Genomic DNA, 17,130 nt, shown 5'->3' on the forward strand with positions numbered 1-17,130 from the left:
AGATATTCACATGTGATTTTTTTCAACTTTTCAAGCTTTTTTTTTTCTTTTAAAAGAAAAAAAAAATTCAATTTGTCCATCAAATCCCAAATGTCAATCATCCTCGTTTCCTCTGATCCCGCCCTCCGCTGTGACGTAAAGGGGGCGTGAACCACGTTCTTTTAAAAACGCATTAAACGCCGATTGGCCAGCAAGGCCCACGTGACGCACAGCAACCAACCGCAGCAGGATACGGAGAGCAAAAAAACTCAGCCGAAATACGGGCCGTGAAAGCCAATAGCGGTGACGTTACATCACGAGCGGTGCTGTGTTGTCACCAGCTGTTGTCTGCAAGACGAAGGAAAAGTGGATGTGTCTCGACTGATCGTGAGCCGACACGAGACCGACCGCAGCGCTCAGCGGCACGTTTGGAGCCCGATGATGGTGCCGGATGACTGATGGGAACACTGGAGCCTCGCCAGTCTCCCAGTGATAGTCCCAGTTACATAACTGGAGGCATCGATAAAGAAGAAAAACTGTGATAACGGACTGGTGCCAATACAGGTCGGAGTTGAAGCCATTTTTTTCTGCTGTGAGTGCAATGATTTATTTACTCACCTATTCTTGACATACATACGTGTGTATTTTAACTCCTGCAGTGCTGGATAGTCCACTTGTAGATCTTTGAAGGTACATTATGGATAATTATGTTGCTAGTTACATTTTAGGGAACTTACAAGACAGCATGCTGGAATGACCCAGCCTTACATTGTTTACTCTGCTCAATCAGCTGCAGTTCAGCAGGCAGATTATGACTTTTAAAGCAGTTTATCTCACTTGTTAAAATATACAAAGTAGACAAGTTGTATCTCAATATAGCCTTAATTACACATTAACACTATCTATACCATGACCGCAGAAAATACTGCTCTCTGATTGGCCGGCAGGTGCCCTTTAAAATCATCATCGATTGGGATTTATTGACTGATTTAGGTTATTTGAATTCAGATTAATAGCACGTATAACATTAGGAATGGACCACATGGTTTAAATTAAACTTCACTTCAGTAATGATGATAAATAATAATTTTATAATTTACTTATTTGTTTATTTATCAGCAACAATAGATAGTCATTGACTGCCCCAGAGTTAGCTTGATAGCTAAAATTCAGGCAGATCAATATGGATACATGATGAAATGCATGGTCATACAGAGAATAACTAAAATAATGAATGTTAAGCATTGATAGCAGCCGTGTACTCTTATTGTATCAACATTTATCATGTGTAAATGGAAAAACCTGAATTTTTAACACCAGATTTGAAAATATTTTCATTCAGACTTAAGAATTTTAGGGGGAAAACATGATGTGATGATATACATTAATCACAATGAATGCTGTTCATCATTTTCATTGAAATATTGAAATGATTTCAGGATTTTTAAAACTCTTGTAGTCTGAGTCTGATTGTAGGGGTCTTTAGCTGAAAACAAATTCAGAGTCTTGGCTCGAGATAAAAATTGCCAGTTAACGTTTTGCAGTTGCAGTCTGCAAATTAACATCCACTTCTCTCCAATTATCTTACAGCCGACAGATTGTCTCACCAGCTGGGCTAAAACTCAGGCCATTTGTTGAGCGTAAAATCGGTAGGGGTGCTCTGAAGTGACGCCGCCGCCATCATGAACGTGGGCACGGCGCACAGCGAGGTGAACCCCAACACTCGAGTGATGAACAGCAGAGGAATGTGGCTTTCTTACATCCTGGGCATCGGCCTCCTGCACGTCATCCTGCTCAGCATCCCCTTCGCCAGCGTGCCCGTGGTCTGGACCCTCACCAACCTCATTCACAATCTGGTGAGTGAAGCAGAAGCATAGTTTCCTTTTTGTCGAATGAGTCAAGTCAGTGGAGGATGCGTACAGCGCAGCCTGGTGAAAGACTTCGGGATGTGGTGAATCAAAGTAGTGAGTCAGAGGGTCAAAAATCTCTTCTCTGAGGTGTTGTAGAAAAGAAAGGAAAGCTTAACTTGCTTCATTAAGCACATTTAAATGGAGCCTGCTAATCTGATTGGAATATGTTTTAAAAGCCACAACAGATTAAACATGATCCATAAAACACGTTAATCAGCTTAAACAGGCCCAAACCGATTCAAAATTTCAGAGTTAAAACCTTTCCATAAACCTATCAAAAGAAAATGTGTATCATATAAACGATGAAGCTGATTCATCTCTGGCTTCGGGTTCATAAATTCAATCCATTTATAACAAATTTGATAGAATTTATTCTTTTAAATCCTCAACGAGGAGGTCAACTTTTCGATTTTAAATGTTTCTAAAATTATTCCATACCAGTCTTCCAAAGTAGGTGGTACTATGTTCAGCCACTTTCTGAGTGATATTTTTTACTTGCCACCAAAAGGGCCTGCTGAGGTTTATATCCCTCCTCTGTTTCAGAAACACAACATGACCCAGATAGAGAGTCTCCAGGTTCAGAGGTATTTGAGTCCTAAACACTGTGGTTTTTTTGTAAGGTTTTGTGAGTCCTTCCAGTACAAGTTCAGTTTGGGACAGTCCCAGAATATATGAAAATGATTTGCTTCCACTGGGCCACATTGTCTCCAGGATGTCAGATTTGTGTTTTTGTATTTTTCCTGGTGAGGGGTTGGAAAATATCTTATAATGTTATTCCAACAATGTTAATGGGGGAAGTTGAGGACCACTGAAAACTGCATATATTTCCCCAACCTCTTCAGAAAGCCTTATTCCTGCCTGTTTTTCCCCACTTTTGTTGAACACGTTATTTATGGCAGTTTTATGCAAAAGGAAAACAACAGCATACATTATATTTAAATCAAGAAGACAAGGGCTGTTTCTAAAAAGGAAAATCAGCAAATAAATGATAGCTATTGTTATAATACTAAAATAAACCCATCCCACCCCCTCCCTTGGAAAAAAAAAGAAAACAAAAAAGACACATTAGGGCAACAGTATCAGTACTTTTCACCCATCTTCACTGCTGTCTTGAGAGAGGTAAAAAAAAAAGAAAAGAGGGAAGGTCTATTTTCCACTTTTGTGACTCAGGTTTTCAAGTCGCCAGCGCCTGGTTCAAGAACGGGAGGACAGTCACTTTGTTTGAATATACAATCGGCTTTTAGAAAAGTCTGCTGGCCAAGTCAGTTACAAACTGTCAGTAGATGGTGTCTTCACTCTCTGTCAGTTCCCGCTGAGCTAGAGTCTGTCTCATTTACATTCCCGTGGCTGTCTTTGTCCTCATGGTGTGTTGGATGGTATGTTGCTGCTGCCGCTCGCTGTGTGCACATTACACACACATACTCATTGACTGATTAACTGCTAGATTTTCAACCGTATCTCAGTGTCACAGTCTTAGTTCATATTTTAAAGTGCTGCCAGTTTTTACTATGGAGACGAGGCCCCATCTCGTCTCACTGGTGTAAACTAGCAGGTTTTCAGAATGTCGCTGACGTGCACTCCAGGTAGTAGTCTTGTTATGAATATTTTCTTTTATTCATGAGGGCAGGACAGGTACAGCATTTTCAAATGTTTACATATGGCAGGAGTTTTCTTTCACAATAATAAGCATAACTAGTATTTTTGTTTTTCCTTATCTCTCTCACAACCTCCGCAACACCTGTCACAGTGATAAAGGGCACAACAGCTAGCATCACAACCCAAGAAGCAGCAGAAGAGAGAAGACAAAAACAGTCACAAAGAAAAATACACATTAAAACACCAAGACACACACACACACACACACACCACCACCACCACCACCCCACCCAACACACCAAGAGAAAAAGGAGTTAAAGAAAAAAAATAACATAACATTTTGCATAAATCTGTGATGGAAACCTGCCTGTCGTTATACTGTTGCGAATCTTTTGTCTAAACTGGACTTAATACTTAGAATCCAGAGAACACATCCAGTTGCAAGGTTTTTTTAATATAATTATCACATATATTTTAGTCAGTATCTGTCATTCACCTGTTTGACATTCATATGTTTTCAATCAATGATGACTTAATCTGTCTCTGACTGTGTCTGTTGCATGTTGCAGTGTATGTACCTCCTACTTCACACGGTCAAAGGGACGCCCTTTGAGACCCCAGATCAGGGCAAGGCTCGTCTTCTGACACACTGGGAGCAGATGGACTACGGTGTGCAGTTCACCGCTTCACGGAAATTCCTCACCATCACACCCATTGTCCTGTAAGTGACCCCTCCAAAACCTAATGACTAAGCCCTTTGAACCCTGAGCAAACAAACTGGCTTGAATTGAAACATGGAAAGAAAACACTGAGAAATTTGACAGGAAATTACCCCAAATTAGCAAAAATTACAAAAAAAAGACTGCAAAATTAGCACAAAAAGGGGTAAAAAAAAAAAAAAAAATGAATTACCATTTATAAAAAACAAATTTAAATATATAAAAATATAATCTAGGTCATAACTATTTCATTATTTCTTGCAGTTTATCGGCATCACTTGCCAAGTTGCTCTTTGCCTGTTTTCCCCATGTTTTTAAACAAAATTAAACCACTTTGGGAGTTCCAGAGGTTCAATTTTGGAGGTTGCAAGATTCAAAGGTTTAAATGCTTTTAAAAGACATCTGAATGCAACACAAGAAAACTGATGTCGATCACTGTTTCAAAGGGTTAAGTTGTTTAACAGCTGGAGGGAACAGCTGATCTTCAATGGATCTAAACTTTGAGGAAGTAGTAGAGCAGGATTGTATTCTGCAGAGCAGATGTTCTTCCTCCCAGAACCCTTAAACAATAGAGAGTATACCAGTGACCCCTTCACGAATGTCCTCTGGAACAATGATTTAACTGGTTATACATAGCCTATTTTTTACCCTTTTATAGTCTGAGTTGTGTGAAACAACAGGACAAGAGACATGTACTCATAAAATAACCACACACTCCCCCATGCATATGTGCACATTAAAAATGTTTTGATGAATGAGTCTGCACAGTTTCCAAAAATTGGGAATCTCAAAAGAGCACAAAAGAGAAAATGACCTGGAAAAAAGTGCTTAAAAATGACAATAATTCTGCAAGAATGATTTTAAATATATAATTATGATAACTGTAAATATAGATCTTTGGACATTGTTTTAAAATTGTTTCAATATAATATTTATTTATTTATTGCATTTTGCAGAATATTTCCTGCCAAGGTGCTTTCCGCTTTTCCAATTTTTTCATTAAAATAAATCAAACCAATTTGCTCTTGGTTCAAATGTTTAAATACTTGTAAGAGGCATTTGAATGCAGCACAAGAAAAGTGATGTCAGTCTTAGTTTTAAAGGGTTAATTATAATATTGGTAGACATGAGGCTGTGAGGAGCAACATGATGAAAGTGGTTGAGTTCTTTTTAATCGGTGTGCTTCCTCTGTTTTTTTATCTTAAGCTCAGGTCAAACTGGTACAAAGTTGCACCTTTGCGTTTAAGTACATCTGTGAAAGATGTACTTTAAATCTTGCACCTCATACTTTTGAGAGTGTTTATTGATTAGCGTCCCTGCTGCTCTCTTATTAGTCGAGCTCACAAACTGTTACAGGGCTTAGTGTTTGCAGCAGCACCCCTCGCTGCTTCCCTGCCCTTTTCTGTCCTCATTAACCGGCAGAGTTCAGTTTACAGGAAGCACTCTGGTTCCTGGGGTTGATCTGCCAGCTCAGCTTGAACATTGTAGTCATAGCAGTTTTTTGCAGGTGTACACTTTTTTCTTGCGGGTTTCAAAGCCCTTGTAGTCATTTTGTTTTGCGACCAGTGCCAGCAGGAGGAGACTACAGTGGTCAGTCTCTCAGCTCCAGATGGAAAAGCTACACATCTGCAAACGTCTCTCAGGAGCCTTCGTTACATGTCCGCACTTGTTCAGCAGAGAACAGGATGTGCAATTCATCATTCTGAGCTCACAAGAATCCCTTACTCTGTTTGCAGTTACATCTGAAAATACTGTTTATATGAGATCGGGGAGTTTGTTGTTGACTCTCGTGCCTCACCACGAACATCTGTGCTCCCTCTGGCAGCACTGAGCCAAGACGCAGTCAGGGTTCACACAGGAAGTGCTCACTTTGGAGGCATTTCTGAATGTTGGTTGCGCGGTCACTCACCCTGTCTGTTTAGTTATGAGTCTAACATGTAGGAATGTCCCGATCAATTTGCCCTCGATCTGAGTCATTTAATATTCATTATCTGCTGATACTGAGTCCTGAGCCGATACTTTAAAGTGGGTTGAATGCAACAAGAAATATTGATTGAAATATATGATATGGGTTGATCAGAAGTTGCTATAATTATCATCTTTTCAAAAACTATTTGCAGAACAGCCTCAAAATTGAGCTTAATTTTTGATTTTAGAGCGAACACAGCTACCCAAATTGGGCTTTTCCTTCATAGGGATTTCGGATATTGATACATGTGACACGGATGTTACTTGTACATGTAAGAAGTACATTATGGGTATCGAATGCTCTTTTCATTTAAGTACTCAGTTCAACCCTGATACACACTTAATAACTTAAAAGTCATTCAAATTAAAGTCGATGAAAGTATTGAATTTTTATTTTTGTCATCTGTACATCATTTGCTTTGATTATTTTAATAAGTTACACTTCTTGACTTAGCTTGTACGGATTTGTAGCACTTACAGTGGTGTGGTGAGTGTGGTTGTTGGCTGCACTCATTCTGCGCTCTATATTGCTCAAAAGCTATGTTGGTCGCAGGCTAGAGCCCCTGCTGAATTGACCTCAATACCGATCTTTGTTATCGTATCGAAACATCCATATCGTCATTAATGATGAGCTTCATAGATTTGCAGATTAGTATTGTAGCATCATATTTCAGGTCAGTGTTGCAATCCTGTTGTTCTGCGTGTTGAAACAACCTCTCAGTTTAAAGTGTTGGCTCTGTGTTTGTGAGTTGGGAAACATCTTGCTGTGATTATCAGAGGGAAAATAAGTGAAAGGTTACCGAATACTTAAAGTGATGTTTTGACAGCTTTAATTTTAATCCTTTAATTTCTCTTTTCTAAAGACCTTGTTTTGTTCCACGGGCTTGTTAACAGAACGACTTCAGAGAAGTACAGACATGAATAATTGTTCAGAGTTAATCCGCTGCTCATTTCCATTCTCATAATCATTATTCTCTCTTCTCTCCGATTCAGGTACATTCTAACCAGCTTCTACACCAAATATGATCGGGCCCATTTTGTGGTCAACACAGTTTCCTTGCTCACTGTGCTGATCCCCAAGCTGCCGCAGCTGCACGGCGTGAGGATCTTTGGGATTAATAAGTACTGACAAGGCGGAAGAGGACACCTCCTTCCTGAAGTCCCTGCGGACTTCTGAGAGCACACAGAGTATCAGGCCTCTGATTTGGCTGCAGATCCAGCAAGGATCCGCGGCTCTCCGGCTCCCGACTCTGCTGAGCGGCACTCTAAATGAAGCCTCCTGGGGATACTGCCATGGTACCAAACCCCAGGAAAGTGACACTTTACAGAGAGCACAAAGGGAAAGTGTGCTGTTGTCATTGTTCGTGGCTGTTCTTTGAGACACAGATTTTTTTAGAGACACTTTAAAAAAAGGGAGTATTATGATTATGTTCATTTCTGTAGAAATGCTTTTTTGATGTGACAGGTGTCAGGACGGAGAGGACAATGTAGTTGCACAAAATCGTGCCATTTTACATTCACTGGCACACTGGGGCTGTAATCAAAAGTTATTTTGTATGTAATGATACACTGCTGTATTTATTCAGCTGCAATCCGACGAGAAGCTTCCTCTTTCTTGAGGTTTCTGGGCTCTGAGGAGAGCAACAATACTTTAATGAAACAGTGAGGGACCTGTGAACTGCTGCAGAGGCGAGACACGAGAAACCACAAGGGTTATATTTAGCCCTAGCTGTCCTGCTCAGGGCCAAGATTGGGAAGTTAAGCAACTCTTATTTTTATCTGACCATTTCCATATTTGGACTCCTCTTGTCCTGGTTTGTGTCACAGTGAAGCCTCCTGTCTGCAGAGTCGTCAAGAGCAGGAGCCCTTGACTGATTTAAAATAACCAAAAGTCCTGAAATAGCAGTGAAGAGATACGTATGTCTGTCTGTACTTTATTATAGTTACATAAAAGGGCTCATGCTTGTAACTAAAAGTACCCAAGACCTAGCATCAGCCTCTTACGTCTGCATCCCAGGTTCAAATCTGGAGGCAAACCACGCACGCGAGTGACTAGTTTATTAGGTACGCCTGTGCAAGTCAATGCAAACTCAGTAGCCTTGCAGTAATTTCTGAGGTGTTTCTATTGCTCTGTTCACTGCCAATGACATATATGAAAATGGTTTAATTTCTGTAAGAAAAATCATGACTAAATATACCTGTCAATAGGGCTGTACCAGACTCAGAATTATGCCAGTCTGGTGGGATTTGGCTGTTCAATATAAATATTAGAAGATTCATTGTGTTCTCCATACAAAGTTTTAAAATATAACAGGGCTCTATTGGATGTTCATTGTTTCAGCAGCACTTATTACTGATATAGTAAACAAGCTAACAGTGCTAACAGCAGGTCGCAAATGTGCAACTACATTTTTTGCCAACACTGCAAATTAAACAAAAGCCAGAGACTGTGTCGTATTAAGCTGCTGTGAGTCGCAAATTCACCATCTGTAAGCAGAAGGTTTCTCCTCTCTCCTCGTCTACAGGCTGCCTGCAGGCCTGCAGCTCCAAAGAGTAGTTTGAAATTTAAGAGCACTCACTCTGCAGCAAAATCTGGGGACCAAAATGTCCCCAGAATACACTGCACAGCACACTGACTAGCAGCAAAAAAAAAAAAAAAAATGACTGCTCGACTTGAAGCACTCTTAGTAGGCAGAGGGATGTCTGACTGATGATTCGAATCTCCAACTTTCAAGGGGAGTCCTACTCGTGAACAACCAAACAAGCAACAAGTCACTTATGTTTTGAATCTGATAATCGCTTGCTTGTTAGCATCACGTACAGTTTCGAAGATGTGTAAATCATTTGATCTGTGTTCATCAGACAATAAGATAAAATTTTGAGAAATAACTTTGACTAAAATGAAAAATTACCTGAAATGTTCAATATTATCTGTTGACTAAAAAAACACTAAAATATTGAGCTGTCATTGAGACAAACTTCGCTAAAATAGTTTTCTTTGACTCAGAGAGGACTGAAAAGCACAGATTTTGAGTCGACTGAAATTGAATGGAGTGGTGGAAAGAGTCCTAAAGATGACAAATTTAACACTAATATGAGAGTGGCAGAATATTAGAAACACCTCAGAATAATGAAATCTAATCCAGATTATTTAAGAACACTACGTTTTCCCTCTGCAGAATGTCAGAATCTTTTTAGGATCCGTAAAACTGCAGTTGTACTACAATATGTACTAAAAGGGAGTCAGGTGAGAAAGCTGCTTTGAATAAGTAATAATTCCTAAAAGGTAACATGTCACTGTTCATTTGAAATTTTAGGAAACATTTCAGTTTTAAAATTTTACATATTGCAGGTCTAATGCATGTGTATGATCTTTTTTTAGCAGCAGAAGGCTGATGAGTCCATGAATCATGTCACCATGGACCATTAGTTGTAAGTAAAGATATTAAACTGCAGAAAAACCACAGTTTGATTTAGCAATTGTCAGCCAAAACTTTAGTCATTAAATAACATTGACAATTCTGTTTTATTTCCACTATAAGATAGCTGATACTGAAATCTCTCGGCTCTATACAATACCTTGGAAAATTTCAGTATTGGATACCATTTTCAAAACCACAGGGAAGAGATGGACATTTAGGGCGGACAGTTTGATAAACCCTTTAATGCTTGAACAAATTGGTGTGATTTCCTTCAAAAACATAGGAAGAAGGCTATGGGCATCGTGAGAAGAAATTACGGAAAAATTAAGAAAAATGAAAGCAATTAGGAAAAAGTGCAAGAAAATTACTTGAAAATTAAAATGAAAAAAAGAAATAGGCAAAAAAAAAAACCCCAAAAAAAGGAATTTGCTTGAGAAAAGTTCTCAAAAATGAAATAATTCTTTAACATTATTTTCCATAAATAATCATAATTTTAAATATCTGGACATGTTAAATCTAGTGGTATTAGTGTATTGATACTTGAGTATTGAACTCATATGCAATATTTATAGAAAAATACTTGTATACTTGTTTTCCTCAACACCACAAGATGAAAAACAGATCATTGTAGAAGAAAACACCATAAAAGCAGAGTTATTTTTGAAACATGTTCTAATAAGAGGCAAAAAAATATGTATCTACTCTTAGACTAAATATTATGATACCAAACTCCCCTCTGTAGCTTTTAAAGGAAGGTCCTAAAATTGAATGTTGTATTTCACAAATTGAAAAATTAAACAAATTTCCTATATTTTATTAAATATGTTTACCGATAATAGCCAGAACAGTGTTGGACACAGTTTACTCTCAGCAGTAGTGTTAGCAGTAGCCATAGTAGCATAAATATGACTGACTGTGGTAGCAGTTATAATAGCGGTAGTAACAAAAGTTTTAAGGTAGACGAAGGCACAAGTTTTGATCAAATTCAATTATTTGGATTATTGCTCTTTCGTATTAATTACAGCTTAACCCCCTCCAAAAATCAGTTATTTCTTTTAGAAAATGGATGTGTTGAATTGGCATAATTAAGAATTTATGCATTTATCCAAAAAAATAACAAACATGGACCAAAGGATTGTGTAAATACTATTTGATCCTCTGCAGCTTTTATTTCTTCATCATATTTCGGAGATATTGTCACCATAAAGGGCTTTACGTCATGTTAGAATATTTCATAACACAAAGTGATAATGCATTTTTTTTTACTTTTAATGTTTAGGACAACAGTTCTTTGAAAGAAGGTTGAATTGAATGTTGATTAAATGTGAAACAGTGGCTTCTGTTTGTTGATCAGTGTAGTAGTGTGCTTTATGAAGGAAATGTCAATGTGATCTGTAAGAGTGCTTGACCCAAAATACAGTATTTTTCAAGTATCGTCGCAAAACTCTTTATTGCTGCTTTTGTGTTGTCTAATGTTTTTGGTATTGCATTTGCCCATCTCACTTTATTGAATGTGATAGCTCAAGAATACCTTCACAGATTTTTTTGAATGTGGCACACACATCTGGTCAGGCTCAACGACAAACTGCTAAAATTAGATTTTGGTGGTCAAAGGTCACCATGACCTTGCCCGTCTCATTCCCGTGAACACGATATCTCAATAACTCTTAAAGGGAATTTCTTTAAATTTGGCACAAACGTCCTCTTAGAATGATGAGAATTTGGTGATCAAAGGTCAGTGTGAGTACAAAATATGTTTTTAGCCATTTCTCAAGAATTCATACTCTCAGTGATCTAATTCCCTAATAAACCTCGTAAAACTAGGATCATCTTAAAATATTTGTGAATGGATTTGTCCACAGTAATAGCATGTGACAGAAATAGGTTCTCACAGTTGGAAAATGCATTCGTTTTATTTCATACAAGTGTGCACAAAGCATGCTGATTGCCTTGCATTAGAAAACTTTGTTTTCCTGCAGTAAACCAGACTAGAATAAGTAACACTTTAGTCCTAAACCGTGCAGCTTAAACCTTGCTGTTTTATACTCACTGTCAGCTGCAGCTGGTAGCAAGCTTGAAATCTAAAATTTAATCCATGGTCTTTATTTCAACATTGCAAGCTGATACAGGTACAGAGCTCGCTGCGTTACACAACACCGGAGGCTTGTTAAACATTGATTAAGTGAAAGTAATGATGAGGTATTAGATTGAATTCAGCTGGGTGTCCTGTGGGATAAATTGTTGTGAAAGACCTGACACCCTGACATAAAAAGCTTAATGTTTGTGCAGTGTTTTATTTATTTGACGTTGACAGTGAATTCCAGAGGAGCAATTTTAATGTTTTATGTAAAATCCTGACAAACATGCAAAAGTCACCTGAATGCATCTGAACAGTTTTAGAGAAGATTCGCCGATTATGGTTCAAACAAAAACATGAACATGCAGCAGACAGTGTAGGACAATCACCTGCTGCCGGGAACTGTTGGACAATGAGAGCGGGGCAGACATTCGGGGACACCGGCGGAGAAAGACAGCGGAGCGGACACCGGTTGAGACAGTGGCAGTGATTGAGAGCGGAGCGGACATTGGGACACATATTACACATATTAGAGCCGAGTGGACAGCAGCAGAGAAGGACAACAAAGTGGACACAGGTGGACACACCGCCAAAGAAAGACAGCAAAGCGGATATTCGAAGACATCAGCGGAGAATGAGAGCCAAGCATACACCGGTGGAGACACCGGCGGAGAAAGAGAGCGGAGCGGACATTCGGAGACACTGGCGGAGAATGAGAGTGGAGTGGACATTCAGAGACACTGGTGAAGAAAGAGAGTGGAGCCATCATTCGAAGACTCCAGCGGAGAATGAGAGCGAAGCGGACATGCGGAGACATCGGTGGAGACACCGTCGGACAATGAGAGCAATGAGTCCTCTCCGTCTGTCACCCTGGGACCTTAGATCGTCTTGTTCGTTTGTTTTTGGACGTGGAAATGTTGTTTTATTGCATAGCATCTGTAATAGTGTCCCCTACACTACAGTGAAAACATCGATTGACTGAAAGTCTCCTCAATAGTGTGGAAAGAGTTAAAAAGAAAAAGAAAAAAGAAACAATAGGGGAAACCCTGCTGCTGACTGATGACATGCTGTGGACTGATCTAGCAGCAGCAGTTTGACACGCAGTATAATGCAGTGTGTGTAGTACTGGCAGCACGGGCGAAATCAAAGCAATTTATGCTTATTATTATCGGTTCTATTTATCGGCCAGAAGTTATTTTGTGTCTCGTTGGTCTTTTGTGTTTCTTTGTCGTTGTTTTATGTTTCTTTGTGGTCATTTTGAGTCTCTTTGTGGTTGCTTTGCTTCTCTTCAGTCATTTTGGCTTTTTTTGTGGTAATTTAGCATCTTTTTGGAGATGTTTTCTGTTGCTGTGTCATAACTTTGAGTGTTGTTGTAGCTGCTTTGCGTCTCCTCATAGTTATTTTGCATCTCCTTGTGGTCATTTTCTCTTTTTGTAGTTGCTTTTCATATTCTGCCCATGGGATCATTACCTCATAAGTCTGCCATAAGATAACTACACGAGATATTTCTGTTGTTAGTCAAGCAGCAATTACTTTTAAAGGTCAACTTTAAAAGTAATTGGAAGAAGTAAAAGCTCTGCATATGCACATTATTTGGAATGAGTTTCTTGGTCATTGAAGTGGGAGTTATTCTGAACACTGACATTTTTGCTACACTTTCATAATCTGATCACAGTACAGTGCTCATGTAATGCAGTGAACTTTAAATGCATTTTAAAGTTTAGGATATCCTCTACAAAACCACAAAAGTCTGCACAGATTAAAACTCTGAAATTTAATTTAAAGTTCCCAGCCTGAATGAAATGCAAAGTGCCATCACACAGCAACAGCACTGAGCGGCAGCCAGACATGTTTGTGCAATCATCTCTTCCTCTGATATCATGAAATTTTACTGTTGCTACGGCAACTGGGATAAAATTGCAACTTTATTTAATTAAATTTTGTAATTGAATAGATTTTGAGCCTGATTACTCTCCCCCCCCTGAAGATGCATTGAGCACACTCTCGCATTTTCTTTTTATGTCCTATGAGCTTTGAGAGATCAACGCCTCGGGGCCGGTGTGGATGTGAATTTGTGAAAGTGAATTCATGGTCCAATTAATTGAATTATATCAAAAGCCATGTGAAGATTTGAGGCATGTAATGCACAATAATAAGTGTTGCATTCTAAATATTAACTGTTTAGTACTTGCATTATTCTTGTTAAAAATTAAATATAAAGGATTTGGAGCTGGTTCACAGAATAATGTAGTTTTTAAAAAAAAATATTACTACAGTTACAACCCATCACTATCCAGCAGAGGGCGGCAAACGTCTGTCATTGACCTTAATCTGAAGCGACATTCAGCCACTATAAATAGGAACGCCGTGGGGGAGAGATTATTGGTCTTTTCTCTTGTCTTTTTGTCCAGAGGTTTCTTCTCTCTGCTCATTCACCCATTTATGTGCATCCAGATTTACAGTCTTCCTGGAAATAGTCACTAAATTTAAATACACATGACCAATATAAGGCAAGACTCAAAGGAAAATATGACTGTGTAGAAATAAAAATGGATTTTAGCACAGGGGACAAGCATTCTGTTCACTCCTTAATGACAAAAAAACAGTCATGGGTAATAATTGTCTTTATTGGTCTGCAGTCTCTTATGTGCTTTTGGTACCGTACATCCTCCTCATTCACACTCATAAGGGGGTTTCCCAGATCCTTTAAAAGGCCTTTAATTCATTAATCTAACAATAAGGCCTTAATTATTTTTTAAATGTCTTAAATCTCCTTTGCTTTACACTGTGGGAACCCTGTCATACCCTCTCTGCTCTGCCTCCATCAACCACAGCACAAAAATGCTGCGTACACATGAGCGCACGAGTACTAATACTAAAATAATGCTATGTATGGTATTGCTTTGATACATTTCTTGTTACATTTGAAGTTGGTTAGTGACATTTTAATTTAAAGCCTGTGTTTTTACAGTGTGGTTGGTCTATTAGTTCTTGTATGCATGGTCGGACTGACTGGGCCACTGGGCACAGACATGCAAAAAGCTCCACCACCCCAAGACACACCGACCTTGTTATGGTTTTTCCTCTTTTTGGTTTGTTTTGTGTCTCTTTTTTGGTTGGTTTGGTTTTTTCTCTCCTCATGCTTGTTTTGAATCTCTTTATTTTGTGACTCTTTGTGGTCATTTTAAGGCTCTTCATGGTCAGTGCGTGTTGATTTGCCAGGGGGGGGTCCTTACATTTTGGGTGCCAGGGCCTTTGCCCAGTAGGCCTGTTCAGTTATCCATCCATGCTTTTCTATAAGGAAAGAATATACATATAAACATTTAAAGAAATGACTAATTTACTACCTCTAGTCATAGCTGTCATTACAACTGTACACGTTTAATCGAAGGAGTCAGAGAGGTTCTTATAATTATATCACCCTCTAAAAAATCCTAAATACCTGATACTGTACATTTTTTTCTTTTTACTCCATGAAAAGTTAGTGCTGACAGCATCCAGGCGGTGTGTCTGCTTTCTTCTTGGAGGAAAACAAAGTCACATGGCCGCCACACAACCAACAACATCATTCAATATGGATGACAACCCCGGCAGAAAGGCAGCACCCGCATCGAGCCCATAGCAACCGAGGGAACATGTGGCGATGCCATCTATTCAGATTGAGCATTTGAAATATGCATGCACCATGTAGTGAGGCTCCCGCAGCGTGTGCTCTGTTTTTCTGTGCATGCAACAGCACCGGGGACGAGATGAGACACAACAAACCATAGATTTGGTCTGTGCGTTACCCTGCTGTGACATTGACACAGTTCGACCTGGTAATGATATACCAGATCATGAGTGCTGTGTGTTTCATGTAGGAGGGAAGAGGGAAGTGTTACAGTACGGAAGCGGTTAACTATAAATAGAACCAAACAAGAATTGGATCAATTAATTATGAGCTCTGGATCCCCCACAGGGTCTTTGAACCGACTGAGGAAGCCAAGGGCAGGAGGACTGACGACAGGAGACAGCGTCCCCTTGAAGCTGCTGTGCTGTCACTGAAATGCAGCGATGGGCTCTCAGAGGACTCGGCTAGACTTTCTTAAGGTCAGTCTGCCGTTTAATGACGCTCTGCCAAACACAGTGCAGTCACATGTGCTGCATGAAGTCCTGTAAAAAGTAGAAATAGATGTGGAGCGAAGCAGAACAGACAGTACAGTATGTTGATTATATGTTTGTTTGTGGCCGTACGGTACAGACGGTCGGTCTTTTCTCTGCACATTGGTTTCCCAAAGATTTTTCAGCGCCACCATTTTTTAAAAATGTCTGCATTCCCCAAATATCAAGTTATCTCCGCTGGAACATTTCCTACTTACCTACAGATTCACAAATAACATTTTCTTTCTAAGAAGCTACAACATATAATAATAATCATCATCATAACAGTAATAATATAACAGTAATATGATATTTTTTATATAGCACCTTTAAAGTTTAAAAAGTGCTTTGACAGAAGGGGGCAGAAGGGTTTCTGGCAGAGGCAAAATAACTCTAGGAGCCAAAAACTAACGCTGAGCTAAGGCCAAATTTTTTTTTTTTTTTTTTTAAAATTCGACAACATACAACATCACGCTGTTATTCTACTTTGAAAAAGTTTTTATGGAGTTTAGAAAGGATGCAGTTTTGATTTCAGAAGTTAAGATCGTCGTCAACTTAACAAAACAAATTATATATTCATGTATATATATATATATATATTGAATGGAGGTGTAAAACTGCCAGGTTAGAAAAAAGATAAGGTTTTAACATGAAAATGTCTGTGTTACAACCAGATGTTTTTCACATTTTTATGTTTCATGTTACGGTGTGATGCAGGATCACATCATTACATGAAATGTTTTAGGTTGTGACAAAATAGGTATATTGTGATAACATGAAATGTTTTTTTATTCTGAATTATCTTGTAAAACCATGAAAACAAGTTGTGTTATGTTTTTACGATAAAGTTTATTATAAAAAAAGTTTATTGTGATGACAAGAAAATGTCAACAGTACACGCAGCAGGATACCTAATGCTTCATTCGTCAACATGACCGGCACTGACCAAATGGCGATATTTGATCAGTTGGGATGACAATGTGAATTTGAAGTAAACATCCACACTAACTATGATCAGATTTTGATTTAAATTATGCAAAATTCAGATTTTTTCACAGACAGCAAAATCCCCTTGTTCCAAAGAAGCCCTGCTCACTGCAAACAATTTAGAAGAGCACAAAAGCAAGAAAAAATACATAAATCTCTCAAGTATAATAACCAAAACTTTTCAAACTTTGGCAGAAAACTGAGTATAAGTTGGATCCCATCGCTCATAGAAAGACACTGATTGAGAAAACTGATTTTCAGAGCCTTTAAAGCAGCTTCGATGTTCACCTGCAGGCCACAGTGGCTATTTCATCTCAGACTTCAGCTCCAGT

General features: G+C 38.8%; 1 protein-coding gene across 1 annotated transcript; it reads left to right on the plus strand.

Annotated features, from left to right (window-relative positions):
- Nucleotides 1-315: 315 nt before the first annotated feature.
- Nucleotides 316-9,923, plus strand: ormdl3 (ORMDL sphingolipid biosynthesis regulator 3). The gene is made up of 4 exons (XM_042507842.1): nt 316-571; nt 1,570-1,835; nt 4,055-4,206; nt 7,166-9,923. Exons 2-4 carry the CDS (start codon nt 1,662-1,664, stop codon nt 7,299-7,301), a joined length of 462 nt encoding a protein of 153 aa, XP_042363776.1. The 5' UTR covers nt 316-571; nt 1,570-1,661; the 3' UTR covers nt 7,302-9,923.
- Nucleotides 9,924-17,130: the final 7,207 nt, after the last annotated feature.

This window comes from Plectropomus leopardus, chromosome 19 (genome assembly GCF_008729295.1).
Source record: "Plectropomus leopardus isolate mb chromosome 19, YSFRI_Pleo_2.0, whole genome shotgun sequence".
Taxonomy (NCBI): domain Eukaryota; kingdom Metazoa; phylum Chordata; class Actinopteri; order Perciformes; family Serranidae; genus Plectropomus; species Plectropomus leopardus.